Raw genomic sequence first — 16,886 nt, 5'->3', positions numbered from 1 at the left:
TACCCTGTGCCTCTCGCCCTGCCTGTATCCGGGTACTTCGCCCCCTGCACCATTCCACCACCATCTTTTTCAACCTTTACAGAGAATCCTCTTCTAGCCAGCTTTAGCCCACCTCCTACAGGAAGGCTTCCCTGGCTTCTCCAGCACCCTGGATTCACCACACGTCTGGCCTCCCTTAGGAGAGGCCTCTCATTGCTGCTGCTGGGCTCTGAGCCCCCAGAGCTGAGCGATTGAGAACTTCCTGAGAAACCAGGATGTCACTGCCTGGTCCTAGGACCCCAGGTCCCCTTCTTACCTTCCCCTCCAGGCCTGCATCCCCAGGCCCACCCTGGTGTTCTCATCCCGGGACAGAGCACACGTGGAGGCCTCTGTGTTGCTTATCTCAGCATTCGGAGTTACAAATCAAGCGTGCCCGCAGCCTGGCTTCACTGCTTCCTAGGAGTCCTCTCTGGGCCAGGAGGCTAAAGCAGTCATGCTACCCCGGGGCCCGTGGACTGTCTCCCAGGTGCCAAACAAGGCAGAGTAGAGGCTGGTGTTGGCTGGACTGGTCAACCCAAGGTCTGCCAGGTCACCTCCATGCCTCATTCCAGAGTCAGGACTTCCTGGATTTCTAGGCACTTCCCTAAACTATACCACCTGAACAGAAGGAAGGGCAGAAGTGCAATGTTGGGGATCCCTGACTCCCAGCACCCCAATCTGGGTGACTCTGTCAGGGCAGCCACTTTGAAACCACAGGGCAGCTAGTGTGTCCCCAGAGCAGACTGGAGCAGGCAGTGCCTGTCTTTCCTGCCCACAGGTTCACATTTCACCTTGCATCTTCCAGCTAAGGACCCATTTCAGGTCTTGGGTCCCTCTCCCATTCTGTCACAAGCTCTCCTGTTGGGGTCAGGGTGTGTGTGTGACCATAAATGGCAGCATGAAGGTGATCTCTATAGTGTTGAAGCAGTTCTGCATGCTGACTGCATCCTGGTTCCACGAATCTACTCAGGTGATGGAATGACAGGGAACCGCACACATGGTACCAATATCAATTTCCTGGTTTGATATTCAACTAGTTATGGAAGATGTAACCATTGGGGGAAATTAAGTGAAGGGACTCTGCTGTCTTATTTTTGCAACTTTGTATAAATCTACAGTTATCACAAAATTAAAGTTAAATGAAAGTGCCTTGAGCAAAAAGAAAAATAAATTAACTGTTTCATATTGCAGTGTTTGCACTGGGCACTGGGTAGTCCCCTCTAAACACCGGGGTTGTGCCTGGGCTTAGCTTTGATGCCCTCTCTCCCTCTCCCCAGATCTGTTCGCCCTCTTGAAGAACTTCACTATTTTCCCCTCTCAAGTATTTTTATTTTGAATTTAGGGATTGAAACCAGGGTTGCTCTATACTGAGCCACATCCCCAGTCCTTTTATTTTTTTTATTTTGAGACAGGGTCTCACTAAGTTGCTTAGGGCCCCGCTAAGCTGCTGAGGCTGGCCTGGAACGTGCAATCCTCCTGCCTCCACCTCCCAAATTGCTGGGATTACAGATGTGAGCCACCTTCTCAAGTATTTTTCAGTTTGAAAGAGGAGCTTGCAAAGAATAACGCTTAACCAATGAAAGCACTGATGTTGGCCCCTGGGGACTCTGGGGTGCCTGGGTTGGAGCTCTGTTGGGAGTGGGAGTCAGGGTCTGTTGACTTACACAGTTGATACCCTGACCCACCTGTAACCTCAGATTCTACTGCCGCCCCTGTAAGTCCCCCTCACTCTGAGCCCATTTTCCATCACAGCCGGCAGGGACAAAATGGACCGAGGTGGGCTGCGGGGCCTGTTTCCCTTCTTGTCGTTGTTTTCCTTTATTTCAGTGAGAGACACGCACGCGCACACTGCACTCACACACGCACACACGAGCTGCGGGGACCAAGGCCATTTGGTCGAGTCTCTGAGCTGGGGCAGGTGGGGAGGGGCTGTGGCGGCCACCCCTCCTCTTCCCGGCCTGCTCAGTGCAGTCCACTGGGGCTCAGGAGGCTGGGGCGGTGCTGTGCTTGGGGACTCAGTGTCACACAGGGGTGGGAGTCTTAAGAGTTAGCGTTCTTGCTGCCACCACCACCAGGGCTGGCTACTTTCCGTTCTAGCCGGCTGTAGGGCTCAAAGGCCGAGGAGCCTAGTTCATAGCCAGCAGGCAGGTCCAGGAGGGGGGCCATGGAAAAGCAGACGGCCGGCAGAGGGGGCGGCAGCGGGGGAGATGCCGAGGCCGAGGGCAGCGGGTTGAGGCGTGGGGAGGAGTTCCTGGGGTCACCCAAAGAGGTGCCCCTATGGCCAGCAGGCAGGCCAGGCAGGCCAGGGGTCAGTGCCAGGAGGCTGGGGGCCCTGGGCACCGAGAGCAGCCGGCCCTGCTCCAGCAGTCGTAGAATGTTGGAGGTGGCGAAGGCCTCGGAGGCCGAGGAGGAAGCCTGCTTCTCCAGGTCTCTGCTCTGGTCTTTCTTCTGCTTGGTGCGGCGGTTCTGGAACCAGACCTTCACCTTGGGATGGAGGGTGGGGAGGGGGTGTCAGCAGGGAAGAGGGGCAGGCAAAGCAAAGTAGGGAAGGTGGGAGGGGAAACGGAGGGGAAGTGTGGGGGCAGGGGCAGAGACAGGGGTGAGGAGAGAGAGGGGAAAGAAGAGCAGAGGTCATTAAGTCTTCCCGCAGCCTGTCTGCTCTGGGTGAACTGATTAGGGATCCTTGTCCCCACATTAGGAACGCCCCTTCATTGCTAAAGCTGACTCTGGCCTGGAATGGAGGAATGAATAGGCAGGTGGAGGATGGAATTTGGGGGTACCCCAAGACTGAGTTCCCTTCATAGCTTACACATTTTTGGCTCATAGTCAAGTTCATGGCTTTAACCACCATCTATATGCTGCCTCAGGCTCTGGTCTCTGAACTGAAGTCCAGGCTGGGCATCCAACTCTGTTTTCGATGTCATTCTATGGATGTCTCAAAAGCACCCCAAACTCCACACTCAAAGATGCAGTTCAGTTCCACTCCTCCAAATAGTCCCTCTCCCTGCATTCCTCTTCCAGTATGACCATCTCCATTCACCCAAGCAGGAATGGGGAGGCAGAAGCCTCCTTCCTAGAGTGAGCACTTCCTAGCCCACTCCGCAGAGTAGAGCTCCTCTCTTCCTGTGTCCTCTCTGACCTGGCCATTTCCATATCAGTACCTCTTGGCCCTGGTCGCCCATGAGAGCCACCTAGGAAACCACCTACAAACTCACTACCAGCTTCACCCAATCAGCTCAGAATAGGGGTGGCTGGAATCTAGGCGCTGGAAGTTTTTACAGCTCACCAGGTGATTCCAAGGTGAGAAACCCAGTACTGCAAAGGACTCTACCCCAGGTCCAAACCCAAGTAGCTGCAGAGGCAAGAGGCAAAATGGAAGCCTTTGGCTTGCGTGGCCTGACCCGGCTCTGACATACACATGGGGCACCCCACCCTGTTCACACACCGTAAACAGCCCATGGCACTTCTCGGGCCTGGAGTTCTGAATAGACTGACTTTGCGGGTGGGCAGGTCCTGGAAGTGTCACTTGACAGGAATTTTGGAGTCCTGGACATCTGGGGGTGGGTTAAGGTGGGTACAGGCCCCTGACAGGCACAACTCCTTGGCATTGCAAAATTCTTATCCCATAGGAGGGACAAGGCCAGAGGAGGCCAAAGTGGGACCTCTGTGACCCTCTGGGGTAGAGGTCAATTGCAGTCCACCACTGCCTCCAGCCTCGACCCCAAGGCCTCTGGAGGAAGTGCTTCCTAGCCCAGTCTGGTCATGGCCCTTTTTGGTCTTATTAGCAGATTCTCTGTCCCCATTTCCTGTTAAGGTCAAACTTCTCAACATGACACCAAGCAGGATGTGGCAGGATGTTGAGGGGTCTTTCTGATGGCCACACACTCAAAGCTGAGGACAAGAAGGAACAGAGTACTAACATTCTAAAGAGAGCCACCAAAAAGGGGCAGAGACCTATTTCCAAGCCTCTGAGAGAAGGAGCACCTAGTCCTGCCACCACTGCCCAGCACCCCAGCCCTTCTCTTAGCATGTACAAGAAAAGGGGACCAGGAGTGGTCAGTTTTGTGGGGTCTGCAAAGCTAATGGTGACAATGGATTCCCTCTCACCTCTGGGAGGGAGGGAGTGCCCCCCACCAAAGGCAAGTCAGTCAGAAGCTCAGAAAGAATCACTCATAGAAGTTCCTCCAGGAAGGGGAGACTGGCAACTGCTCAGTAGGTAGAAAATATGTCAGGTCACCATGTCACCAGTGCCACCACTGGGGCACCCAGACTCATGTCCCAGGAGCTTCTCACCCAGAACTGGGGCAGTGTATTCCAGCAGGAGGAGCGGGAACCATGGAGTGGAGGTCCCTGAAGGGAAGCCGTGGGGAGGCCTCACTGGGTCCCTCAACTTGGAGGACGTAGGAAGTTTAGTCACTCTGGTGCCTCTGAGCGAAAGAGCCAAGACAGGCACAGAAGTCTGGTTCCTGCCCCTGGGAAGCTGAGGGTCTAGAGGGGAGGCGAGCCCACCCCTTCCTGGTGCACAAAGGGCATTTAGGTACAAGGAAGTGGCAGTAGCAAGGGGCGTGCCCCATGCAGAAGGACAGCCTGTGCAGGTGCTTTCCCACACCTCATCTTCCCACAGCTCTGGGTGCAGCAGGGAGAGGTGGGTGTGGGCTGCTGCTGGGTCTGCGAGTCTCCTGGGCAGGTGTCCCTGGAAGTGGGGAGGAGAAGGCCGAGGGCAGGCAAGCAGAGGCTGGGACCTGGCATGTCGTTTGTTGGCATGGGTGGGCTAGGTCACCCTGTCGCACCGTTGGAATTACCTGCGGACATCCTTCTAAATCCTATTGCCCAGGCTCTGTCCACCACTCATTCCACCAGAACTGCTGTTGGGGCTGAGGCATGAGAGTACTTGGGAAGCTCTGGGTGGTTCCTGCACGCTGCGGGTGTTGCCGGCTGTGAGGGTGGGGGTGGGAAGACCTGCTTCTTTACTTCCCACCATCAGTCCCTTGGGGCTGGTTCATAAGGCTCAGCAAACACAGGAGAAACTGAGAAGGGACAGGCTCAGAGAGCCCTCTGAACTTGTCCCCTGCCCTCAACCTGTTGTTAGGGTTAAATTCAAAGTTACTGGTCCTTTAAGTCTCAATTCAGTCTCACTCTTCCAAGAAGTCATTCCTGAATTCCCCCGTGGTGGCGGAGCCATGGTCCTATCCTGAGTGCAGTGCACCCTCTAGGACAGCACACGCCCTTCCTTCTCAGTGCTCTGCTGTGGCCTCTCTGCAGCCTGCCATCTTGGTTCCAGCAAATGGTTGGTGGCTCCACATCCTAATCTCTTACTGGGTCATACTGTGACCAAAGTCTGCACACCAGGGTAGGGGGATGGTTTCTAGGACTAGGGAGGCATTTTCTGAGAGATTATTTATCATATTCTTTGGGCTTGTTGTCAGGGTTAAATTCCAAGATTTATTGTTCCTTTAGAAATTATATAATCTCGTAAAGACTGCTTCCTGACACTATGGGCACGTATGGAATCTGAGATGAGTGGTGACTGTTTAGGATGGCCCTGGGCTTTGTAATCTGCACTGGGAGGGTACCGTCTATTCTGCTGTTCCAGAAGCAGCCCCCTGGGGCAGGGGTGATAGACACAGGGCTGCGGACAATTGCCAAAAGGTTGGAACAGCTCTTATCCAAGCTAATCTTGTCAGTATTGGGACTTGGCAGTTTGTCCTCAGCCTACTCCTGGGCCCCTGGCCCTGCCCAAATCCTCCAGGCCAGCTGAGGGAGGGAATCCTGAGCAGGCCTCTCAACTTTCTTTCCTCCTCAGCCACATCTTTTCTTACTTCCTGCTCTGACCCTGGTGCTCTGGTCATTCATTCACACAGCATCTGATACATGCCAGGCCTTGCCAGGTACTGAATAAACAGAGTAAATGAAACTCCACCTCAAGCCACTTGGATCTCAGACACTAGTCATGGGGTACATGGACAGGCTGGCAAGGGTCATGATATAATAAGTGTTTTGATAGGAGTAACAATAAGGGGTTGGGGTGTGGCTCAGTGGAAGAGACCTGCCTAGCCTGCGTGTGGGCCTGGGTTCACTCCTCAGCACTGCAGGAAAACAGATAATAATGGTGGATAAGAACCTCCAGTCGGACAGCTCTGGTTCTTCCTCTAACTTGCTTGATGACATTGGGCAGGGCACCACCGTTTCCCCATCAGTGAAATGGGGATCATATGAACGTCTTCTCATAGTTTTTTTTTTGTGTGTGTGTGATGACTCCATGGGTTAATAATGATTAGCATAGTAAAATTGAAGTTTCTTTCTCTCTCTCTTTTTTTCTTTTTGTTTTTTTGAGCTGGGGTCTTACTATGTTGCCTAGGCTGGCCTTAAACTCAAGATCCTTCTAGCTCAGCTTCCTGAGTGTAAACCACTATGCCTGGCTTGAAATTGAAGTATAATAATAATAATAATAGTAATAGTAATAATAATAATATTAGTAGTAGTAGTACTAGAGTAATAATAGTATTTGCAGTATTGGAGATTGAACCCAGGACTTCACACTTTCTCAGCAAGTGCTGTGCTACTGAGTTACATCCTCAAAACTTCTGATTTTGTTTTGAGACAAAGTCTCACTAAGATGCTGAGGCTGGCCTCAAACTTGTGACCCTCCCGCTTCAGCCTCCGGAGCTGCTGGGATTACAGGTGTGCACTACAGCACCAACTCCAACTTTCTTTCTTTTTTAAACAAAACATGGTAGCCAAGTATATTAGGAGGTTACTTCCTAAGAGCAAGAATGACAAAGTGGGACTGTCTGTTCTCTGACTTTATCACTGAGAGAAGCTTTCAGCACATGTCACCATGAGGGACGAGGACGGGTATGAGTTCTAACGGTTCCAAGAGAGAAACCTGTGTGAGACCCCTCTCCCTACACAGCACAGGGTCTAGGCAAGGCCAAGGCAGAGCGTCTTGTTCACTGCGCCTACATTGCATGGACTTCATCCCGCAGAGCCCCGGTGGTGTCAGGAGCCGAGGGAAGGGCCTCACTATTCTGCACACCTGGTCTTGCAGGTGGGCTCTGAGTTTTACGTAGGCACACGATTCAACGTAACTGGGCACACAGAGATTAAGGTAGAGACTAGAAATGAGAACGGACCTGGGGCAAGCTCACTTTTCTCTGCCTGATCAAATAAGGACCATGCCTGGGTCCTCCTGGCATATAGGGAAGGGAGTAGAGATGCTGGCTGGCAGTGGGTGGAGAGGACAGACAGAAGGATATGCCAGCATTTGGAGAGCAACAGACAGCACCTTCAGTGTAGCACCAGAGAAGGTCCGAGAGCACCAGGCTCTGAAGCCCTTGGGTCAAAGAACCCTCGTATCCAGACTCTCCCGGACCTGGCTGCACCACGGTTCCTCTCCTTAGACTTCCACAAGATTGGGCCTCCTTTTCTTTTTTAATCCCTTCATAGTCCATTCACTGTCTGAGCACACCTGAAGGAATCTCTTATCCCTCCCCTGGAAAGGGCCCTTGACCAAGAAGTTCCTCAGGTAAATTTGAGGAAATCCAGCCCCCTGACTCTGATAAAAAAAAAAAAAAAAAAAAAAAAAAAAAAAAAATCTGACATTCCTTCCTGACATCTCCACTTGGATCTCAAACTTTAGTGATGGAAGGAAAACTCTTGGTTATGCTCCCACTGCTCTGCTCCTTCACAACTTTCTCAACCTCATAAAGGGTTTTGCCATCCACTCCGGTGTTCAAGCCAAACGACTTCCTTTCCCTCACCCATGCACGTCCTGAGTTGGGTTCTATCTCCAAGTTGGGGTACAACTCAGATTATTCCACTTCTCTCTTCTACCACCACTCTGCTCAAGGTACCATGTTAGTAGCCACTAACTTGCCCACGTTTGTCCCCTGTGGTCCATTCTGTGTCCAGTGACTTCTGTAAAATGCCAATCATCTTATGTCACTTTCCCTTTAAGGCCTTACCTTTGGCTATAAGCACTACATGACCTGCCCTGACATACTTAACCTATTAACCTCTAACTCCAGTCATGCTGGCCTTCTGACACTTCTAGAACATTCTATGCCAGGTCCCAAGAAGAGTTACCCTCTGCCTTGACTTTTCTCTGGCTATCTTTTACCTGTCATTCAGGTCTAAGCTCAGTGTCATCTTGAAGAGTCCTTCCCTGACTATGTGGATAAAAGTTTTCCTCTGAGTCTCTACCATGCACCTCGTTTTATATCCCTCATAGCACTCTGAAATTCTGCTACATCTCCTGGGCCTTAAAACAGCACCTGACATGTAGTAGGCACTTAAGAATATTTTTTAACAAAAGTACTGGGGAATGTACTACGAATTCCATAGAATTCTAGCTAAATAATGTTAGGCAAGTTAATTAACTTCCCTGAGGCTCAGTTTTCTTAAATGGGATAACATTACCCACAAAGCCAATTCTTTTTAAAGATTAAATGAGCAAATGAATGTGCCTACTTTAAATTTTGAGCAAGTTTTTCAGCTTTTCTGTGCCTCAGTTTCCTTCTATTCAAGGTGAAAATAATAAAGACCTATTGCAGTGTAACAAGAAATGTTTGGCCAGGTACACAGTGGGGCACACCTGTAATCCCAAGGACCAGGGAGGCTGAGGCAGGAGGATTGAAAGTTCCAGACCAGCTTCAGTAATTTAGCGAGACCCTCAGCAACTTAACAAGAATCTGTCTCAAAACAAAAAATGAAAAGGACTGAGAATGTAGCTCAGAGGTAAAGCATCCCTGGGTTCAATCCCCAGTGGAAAACAGAACATAAAATAAAATGAAAGGAATGTTTGGTCTTTGCCTCCGGTTTGGCACAGAGTTCCTAAACCCTTCAAGTGTTCTGAATACAGGAGTGTCTTTTGTTATTCATACTGAACCACACCTGAATTTATTCTTTTGGGTGACTCCTGCTCCTTAGAGTTTCAGGATGGGGGCTGGTCCCAGAAAGACTCAACACACGATTATAAGGTGGGAACTTTCGGCATCCTCTAAGGAAGGGAGGAGGCTGGAGATTGGAAGTCTGTTTGGGGAACACATTGAAGTGCTGGGAGGGTGGGGGACTGAAGAAGCATGGAAGCCCCTCCCCTTCCATCCTTTTGACCTGTGCCCCTCTTCCACTTGACTCTACCTGACTTATATCCTTTATTTTTTTAGAATCAATTTTATTTTTATTTTAAATTTTTCCCCATATTTTCTTGGTGCATTTTAACTATAAGTAATGGTGGGATTCATTGTTACTATTCGGACATGCACACAATATAACAATATAATTTGGTCAATATTGTTCCTCAGTATTTCCCCTTTCCCTTCCTACTCCCTTCCCCTGGTTCCTTTCCTCTACTCTGCTGGTCTCCTTCAGTTTTCCTGAGTTCCCCCCAAACTTTCTTTTCCTTTTTCCTGTGTAGTTTCCACATATGAGAGAAAGTATAAGACCCTTGACTTTCTGAATTTCTTAACATAACATTCTCAGGATCCATCCATTTTCCTGCAAATGACATAATTTTATTCTTTATGACTGAATAAAATTCCATTGTGTATTTATACCAATTTTCTTTAACCATTCATCCACTGATGGACATTTAAGTGGGCTCCACAGTTGACTGCTGTGACTTGTGCTGCTATAAACATGGGTATGCTAGAGTATGCTGACTTGGCATCTTTAAGATTAATATGGAGGAGTGGGATAGATGGGTCAGGTGGTTGTTCCATTCCTAGACGGACTTGTATCCTTCATAATAAACTACACAAAGAAGTGAAGTGTCATCCTAAGCTCTGCAAGTCATTCTAGTGAAATCGGACCTCAAGAAGGGTATGTGGAAGCCCCAAATTCAGGGTCACTGGGTCAGAAGCATAGATGGTTCCTGGGACTTGTCACTAGTGTCTGCTGTGGAACTGAGTTACATGTCTACCCTTGACTGGTGGGGTCTGTGATAACTCTGGGAATTTGTGTCAGAATGGGATCGTTAAGACATTCAGTTGGTGTCAGAGACTTGGAGAACTGGCTGGGGTGGTGTTGGAACCTACACCATTGTTGGTGTGAGAAGAAACACCTCACACCAATTTCCCATGGTTGTGGCGAGGACAAAACCTGTCAGGAAGGGTACTGTGCATGGGAAGTTCCCAGAAAATGTTAGCTGCACATCATTTATACCATTACGCAATCCCAGTATCTGGAAGAGAAAGGAGGGTGTAAGCAGTAGGCAAGAAGCTGAGGATTTGCGAGGGCCCACCACGAGGCTAGCTTGCTCTGGGCTCCCCAAGGGAGCCTGCAGAAGAGACAAGGCTTTCAAACATGTTCTTGTCCTTGGGCAGTGCATACCGGTTGTGCCACCACAACATACAGACACACAAACACACACTTTAAGGTCAAGCTGTGGAAAATCATCTTGGGATGAGGTCAAGAAGCCTTAGGGAAGGTCTGCTGGAAAAGAGGGGCTTCAGATGACCTTCGAGTGTCAAGGCTGGATATGAGGTCAGGTGCCAGGCAAGGGAAGGATGAGGACCCAGAAGGAGCTGCTGATTTGGGCATCTGAGGTACCTGGAGAGCACAGTTTTAGGGGAGAGTTTAGGGCAAAACTAGGTGAGAGAGGGTGATTAGGGCAAAGGGAAGGGCAGGTGTTGACCTAGGCCTAAACTGCAGGGATGGGGGTGTCCCCCTGACTTCCCCAGGAGCTCTGCCTGGCCAGCTACTGCAGCCTCGTCTCTGAGCGCAAGCCTGGCTTCTCAGCCCCTGGCCCAACCAGCTGGATGCAGGGCCCAGCTGGCTTATTGGGGAACTCTGCAGTGGCAGCAGGAGCAAACCAAGACCAGGAGGAGATGACCTGCCCTGCAGAACAGCAGCTGCTCCCCATCCTCCCTTGCCCTTGCCCTTCTTCCCTCTGCAGCCCTTGGAGCTTTTGGTTTACCCAGGAGGAACCTGCTCAACCCTCAAGGGGACCAGGACAGCTAGGTCCATCAGACCACCCCGCTGGGCAGTGCTCTGTTGGTGTGAGTTGAAAAGCTGGAGGATTCTGCTGAGGGAAGAAGAGCCTGGCCAAGGGAAAAACAGCAGCGGCACACGGAGAGGCCTCATGCAGTCTCCTGCAGTGCTCCTGGGAAGGAACCCAGAACGCTCAGCCGGCTTCCTCTCCTCCTGTCTCTTCCCTTTAGAAATCCTTTCTTGTCCATTGTTAGCATTCTGTGTGTTGGTTCATCTCCCTCATTCATGAGACCAAACTGCTAGAGCTATATCTAAACTAAGGGTCTCTGTGTCCTTATTTATTTATTTATTTTGGCGCGAGGGATTGAACCCAGGGCCTCGTGCATGCTAGGCAGGTGCTCTACCACTGAGCCACATCCCCAACCCTATTAAATCTATTTTGAGATAGGGTCTCACTAAGTTGCTGAGGCTGGCCTCAAATTTGTGATCCTCCTGCCTCAATCTCCTGAGCAGCTGGGATGGCAGACTGTGCCATGTGCCTGACTTTTGAATGACTCTTTGATAAGCTCAAGGCAGGTGGGCCAGGTTATACCTAAAGGTGCCACACTGATTGTCCAGAGCCCAGTTCTGGGAATTATTAGCTGAATGACCTTGGGCATGGCCTCGCCTCATCTGTCAAGTGGAATAATACACCAGTATCATGTGATTGTTGTGAGCGATTAGTTAACTAACACACAGAGCACCTGGTGCCTGGGCATGTGTGAGTACCAAGTACTATGATGATTATTTCATAGCTCTAGTGCCAGCTTGAATTGTTTCCATTCACATGGGGTAGGTGCTCAGTTTACAAAAGTTTTCCTAAGGCTAAGAGTACTGTTGTTAAAAAGGCAGCCCTTCCAGGTGAAGGGCGTGTTCAGACCTCACTGTGCATAATAGGGACTAAGGTACACTGAGAAGAAGGGAAGGTGACAGAGGGTGGGGAAGCTGGAGTTCCCCAGACCTACTGTGTCATATCTCATCTCTCCCCAGAATTGTTTTTTGTGACAGGGTTTCACTGTGTTGCTCAGGCTGGTCTTGAACTCCCGGGCTCAGGCGATCAACCCCACCCAGCCTCCTAAGTAGTTGGGATTGTGGGTGTGAGGGCCACCATGATGGTGTCTTCTCAGAACCATTTTTCCAACATGCCAACCCCTCATGTCCCTCCTTGGGGCTCCTCTTTCATGCTGACACCCTCCTAAGCCACTCCCTGCATTTTAATGCCCCCCATTTCTCAAGCCTTTTCCCATATTCCACCCAAGGCCCCCTACTGTTGGCATTTACCAGCTCTCTTGGTACTGTCTTTGCTCTGGTTTGCCTAGAGCTTTAGGTCTCTGCCTGTACATGTCTGAATACCTCCAAAGCTTGGCCTGTAGCAGCCCAGGTCGCATACCCCAAGGAACTCCAGGGAGACCAGGACAGGGTGGAGAGGCTGGGCCTGCCTCTTACCTGGGTCTCTGAGAGGTTCAGCTGGCGGGCCAGCTCAGTGCGCTCACGGCCCACCACGTACTGGCAGCGCTGGAACTCCATCTCCAGGCGGTACAGTTGCTCAGCAGTGAAGGATGTGCGCGTCCGCTTGGGCCGGTCCAGGTCCAAGCCCTTGGGCAGGACAATTTCCCTGATGGTCCCCTTGGCATCTGCAGGGGCCACAAAGGGAGTCAGGTTAGATCACTAGCTGGGTTAGGTTACCAACAAGGATCTTGGTAAGAGCCTAACAAGGAACTTCTCAGGCTGGGGTCTGGTTGTGTGACCTCCGACAAATTGTTCACCTTCTCTGGGCCCCGTTTCCTCAACGGCTTAATGCAGAATGTTGCATCTAATGGGTATATGTATGTGAGTGGGCATCTGTGAATGGTCTAGCTGGGCAGAGTGGCATGGGTCTGTCATCTCAGCCACTCGGGAGCCTGAGGCAGAAGGATCACAAGTTTGAGACTAACATCCACAACTTAGCAAGATCCTCTCTCAAAACAAAATAAAAAGTACTGGGGGCTGGGCATGGTGGCACATGCCTATGATCCCAGGAACTCAGGAGGCTGAGGCAGGAGGATTGAGAGCTCAAAGCCAACCTCAGCAACTTAGTGAGGGCCTAAGCAACTCATTGAGACCCTGTCTCTAAATAAAATATGAAAAAGGACTAGGGATGTGGCTCATTGGTTAAGTGCCCCTAGGTACCAAAAAAAAAAAAAAAAAAAGTCAGGTCTACTATCATGGCCAGGGTGGAAAGGACTCACTCTGCCCCAGTCAGGATTCTGCTCCTTTAGCAGACTAAGAAACTAGTGGAAGACATATACTCAGTCTTCAAGTATGGAGGAAAAAAATGGAATGGATTAGATTGGGTGTGATCCGTGAGGCAAGATTTACTAGAGATGTCCAGGACCAGATCCCAACTTTGGGCTGTGTGTGTGTGTGTGTGTGTGTGCACTCTGCTTCACAGACCCTGCTGGGGTTCATGAAGAGGTTAGCTGGTATGGGGTAGAGGACAGAACAGGGAGCTGGGATCCCCAGGAGGAGCCCGAGGACAACTGCCACCACACCAAGATGCTGGGGACCTTCCAGAGGGGACTTCAAACACTCCCTGTGTAACTTAATAGTGGTGCCACTCCAGGGCTCTGGATCAGTTACCTCTATGTGCAGGATCTCCAGTACTGGAGGGACCATTTAAGAGAGGTTGGAAACCCTGCTTGCAGCCCACATTCATTACATATTCCCACTTAAAAACATCACAAAGTGTTCAGAAAAGTAAAATATTTGGAGGAAGGTGGTGGTGATATTTATACATTAACTATAGGGGTAGAGACTATCCATGTTTAAACCACACACACTGCCGACTTGAAATCTAGTCATTAGAATCTACTGTTAAAAATCAGATCGTGGAAATATGCAGGATCATACCCTGTAGGATTTACCAAACACTCCAGAAGAACGCCAGACTAACAGTGATTTACCATCACAAAGAAAGAATGGCAACAGAAAGCTCAACCCAAGGCAGCCCTGCAGAAGCCCAGGAACAACAGCCCTTCACAGTTGCACGAATTCAAACTCCCTCCAGGGGGCGCTCACAGTTGGTGTTTCCAATGTAGCCAGAAGCTGTAGTGGTGGTGTCTGCTCACATTTTAGTCCTAAGAACAGCTGATATTTCTGCAGTACTTACTCCAGCCCAGACACTATTTCAATGTCATTAATACTATTATTCTCCTCTCTTTACAGATGCAGAAATAGAGGAGTATGATTTAATTGACTTACTCAAGGCCACACTGACAGTGTTCAATAAACTAGAATTACTTCATGAATATCCTATTTTACAGTCTTTAATCAGTCGATAGGTTACAACGAGGAGACTTTGGGCATTGGTAAAAATGGAATCTTCTGGAAGGGTACCTCATTCCCCTGAGAACATGAGAAAGGAGCTGCGTTTGGGATGTGCTGTCTGCCAGGAGGCTCCTCCCAATTCACAGGGACTGTGGTCAACTTTAGAATCCCTGCTCTAGAGGGAAATCTGAACCCCCTCCCTCCTACCCCAGCCCATGAGCTGACCCTCTTCTGCCTCCAGTAGTGCCAGTGGGTGTTGGCTTCTCAGGGATCCTGGCTCACAGGTCCTGCCCTTGATCTCCCAGGTTCTCAAGCATCTTCATGTTCACAGTCAATCCCAGGGAGAAGGTGAGTCAGGATGGTGAACACAGTGACTGCTCAGAGGTGTCCCCGCTCTACCAACCCAGGCCAGGTCCTGCACATCCACCAGATAAGGGCTCTGCTCTTCGAGTGGTGTAGGGACCACTGGCTTCTTATTTCCACATTTAAAAAAATAGAGTAATATTTGTGACTTCATTGTGACCAGGTTAGTCCCTTTGCTGGGGTTTCATCATTACCAGTTAGGAGACCAGACTCAGAACTTCCTTACGATGCCCCAACTGAATCCATCCCAAAGGCATTTTATTAAAAGGCATTTTATGGTTCTATGAAATGTGACCTGAGGGCACAGACGGGGGGCGGGGCGGGGGGGGCATGTTGCTGCCACACCTGTTGGGGGAGGCACCTGCCCAGAGCCCACTCTGGAGCTCCTGAGTGGACTCCCTCACCATTCCATATTCAAACCCATCATTTCCTCTTACTACAAGAGGCAACAGGGAGTGACCAAGTTCAGCTTAAGGTCTCCCTCAGGGTACCATACAAGAAAGACAATCTCAGACTTGCCATCAGATATCAAAACACAACACACAAATAAGCACATGAAAAGATGTTCCAAATCACCCACATTAGGGGAAAGTAAATTAGAGCCACAATGTGAAACATCTGTTAGAAAAGACAACCCAAAATACTGAAAACCAAAGGCTGGGAAACTGGAAATCTTGTACTTTGCTGGTGAGAATGTGGAATGGTATAGTCACGCTGGAAACTAGTTTGGCAGTTTCTTGAAGAGTTAAACATACACATAGCAACCCAGTGATGCAATTCCTGAGCATTTATTCCAGAGAAATGAAATCTTTTTTTTTTCTTTTTTGGTATTGGAGATTGAACCCAGGTGTGCTCTTATTGATCCTATATCCCCAGTCCTTTTTATTTTTTTGAGACAGGGTCTCACTAAGTTGCTGAGGCTGGCCTTGAACTTGTGATCCTCCTGCTTCAGCCTCCTGAGTCACTGGGATTATAGGCGTGCACCACGGCACCTGGTAAGAAATGAAATCTTATGGTCACACAAAAACCTATACCAAATGCACACAGTAGCTTTCCTTCCTTCCTTCCTCCCTCCCTCCCTCCTTTCCTTCCTTCCTTCCTTCCTTCCTTCCTTCCTTCCTTCCTTACTTACTTCTTCCTTCCTTCCTTCCTTTCTTCCTTCCTTCTCTTCTTCATGGTACAGGGGACTGAACCCAGGGGTGCTCACCACTAAACTACATGCCTTGCCCTTTTTATTTTGAAAAGGGGTGTCACTTAGTGGCCTTGACCTTGTGATGTCCTGCCTCTGCCTCTTAAGTAGCGGGGATTACAGGTGTGCACCACCTTACTCCCCAGTTGCAGCTTTCTTTGTAATAGCCCCTGAATGGAAACAAACAAGATGTTCTTAGTAGGTAAAACAAAACAAAACAAAACAAAACAAAACAAAAAAAACTGATAAATTCACACAATGGGTACTATTAGCAATAAAATGGGAGAACTATTGATACACACAATTTACTCAGAGTTATACTGAGTGAAAAAGGTCAGTGTCCCCAAATTATGTACTCTATGGTTCTATGTAAATAACATCAAAATGACAAAATTATGGAGGCAGAGAACAGATCAGTGGTTTCCAGGGTGTGGGGACAGAGAGAGGATGTGACCATAAATAGCCTGAGGAAGCTCCTTTGTGAGGACATGGCTGTTCTATATTTCAGAAGTGATGGTGGCTCTTTGGGTCTCTAAATATGATAAAAGGGCACAAAACTATATACAGGGACATAAAAATGAGCACAAGGAAAATGTGAGAAACCAGAGGAAGGTCCAGTTAATTATACTGTGTGCATATCAATTTCCTGTTTTTTGGTAATATGCTATAGGCGCCTGAGATGTCCTCGGGGGGAGAAGCTGCTGAGTGGTTGGATATGTGGGGCCTCTCCATACTATTTTTACAAATTCTGGTAACCATAATTATTTCAAAATAAAAATTATTTCAAAAACATGCCATAACGCTAGAGTGATGTGTTATTGTAGAAATGGACAAATTCATCATTGAAAAGAATGCAGTAGTGTTTCCCCAAAGTGGCCCTGCATTCTGCTTGTGGATTGTAAGAGGATGTAAAATATCACATGATAAATACTTGTCATTTCAAAAATTATTTATTTTATGTTTACTAGAAAAAATTTAAATGCATGGTTTTGCATGCTTAGGGTTGAGTCAAAATAAGTATTTAGTTTTAAAATGCATTAGG

The 16,886-nt window shown here is 49.1% G+C and overlaps 1 protein-coding gene across 1 annotated transcript in view; it reads right to left on the bottom strand.

Moving 5' to 3' along the window:
• The window catches only part of Vax2 (ventral anterior homeobox 2), a 36,737-nt gene that overhangs the window by 6,964 nt on the left and 12,887 nt on the right, over window positions 1-16,886 (bottom strand). Inside the window, exons 2-3 of the mRNA XM_047521830.1 lie at window positions 12,433-12,620; window positions 1,704-2,502 (exon numbers count right to left, since the gene is read on the bottom strand). Coding sequence (XP_047377786.1) covers window positions 2,059-2,502; window positions 12,433-12,620 — 632 coding nt within the window. The 3' untranslated portion in view covers window positions 1,704-2,058. The remainder of the gene's footprint in view (window positions 1-1,703; window positions 2,503-12,432; window positions 12,621-16,886) is intronic.

The sequence above is a fragment of the Sciurus carolinensis genome, chromosome 13, assembly GCF_902686445.1.
Source record: "Sciurus carolinensis chromosome 13, mSciCar1.2, whole genome shotgun sequence".
Lineage (NCBI taxonomy): Eukaryota > Metazoa > Chordata > Mammalia > Rodentia > Sciuridae > Sciurus > Sciurus carolinensis.
This window is presented reverse-complemented; position numbering and strand designations above follow the sequence as displayed.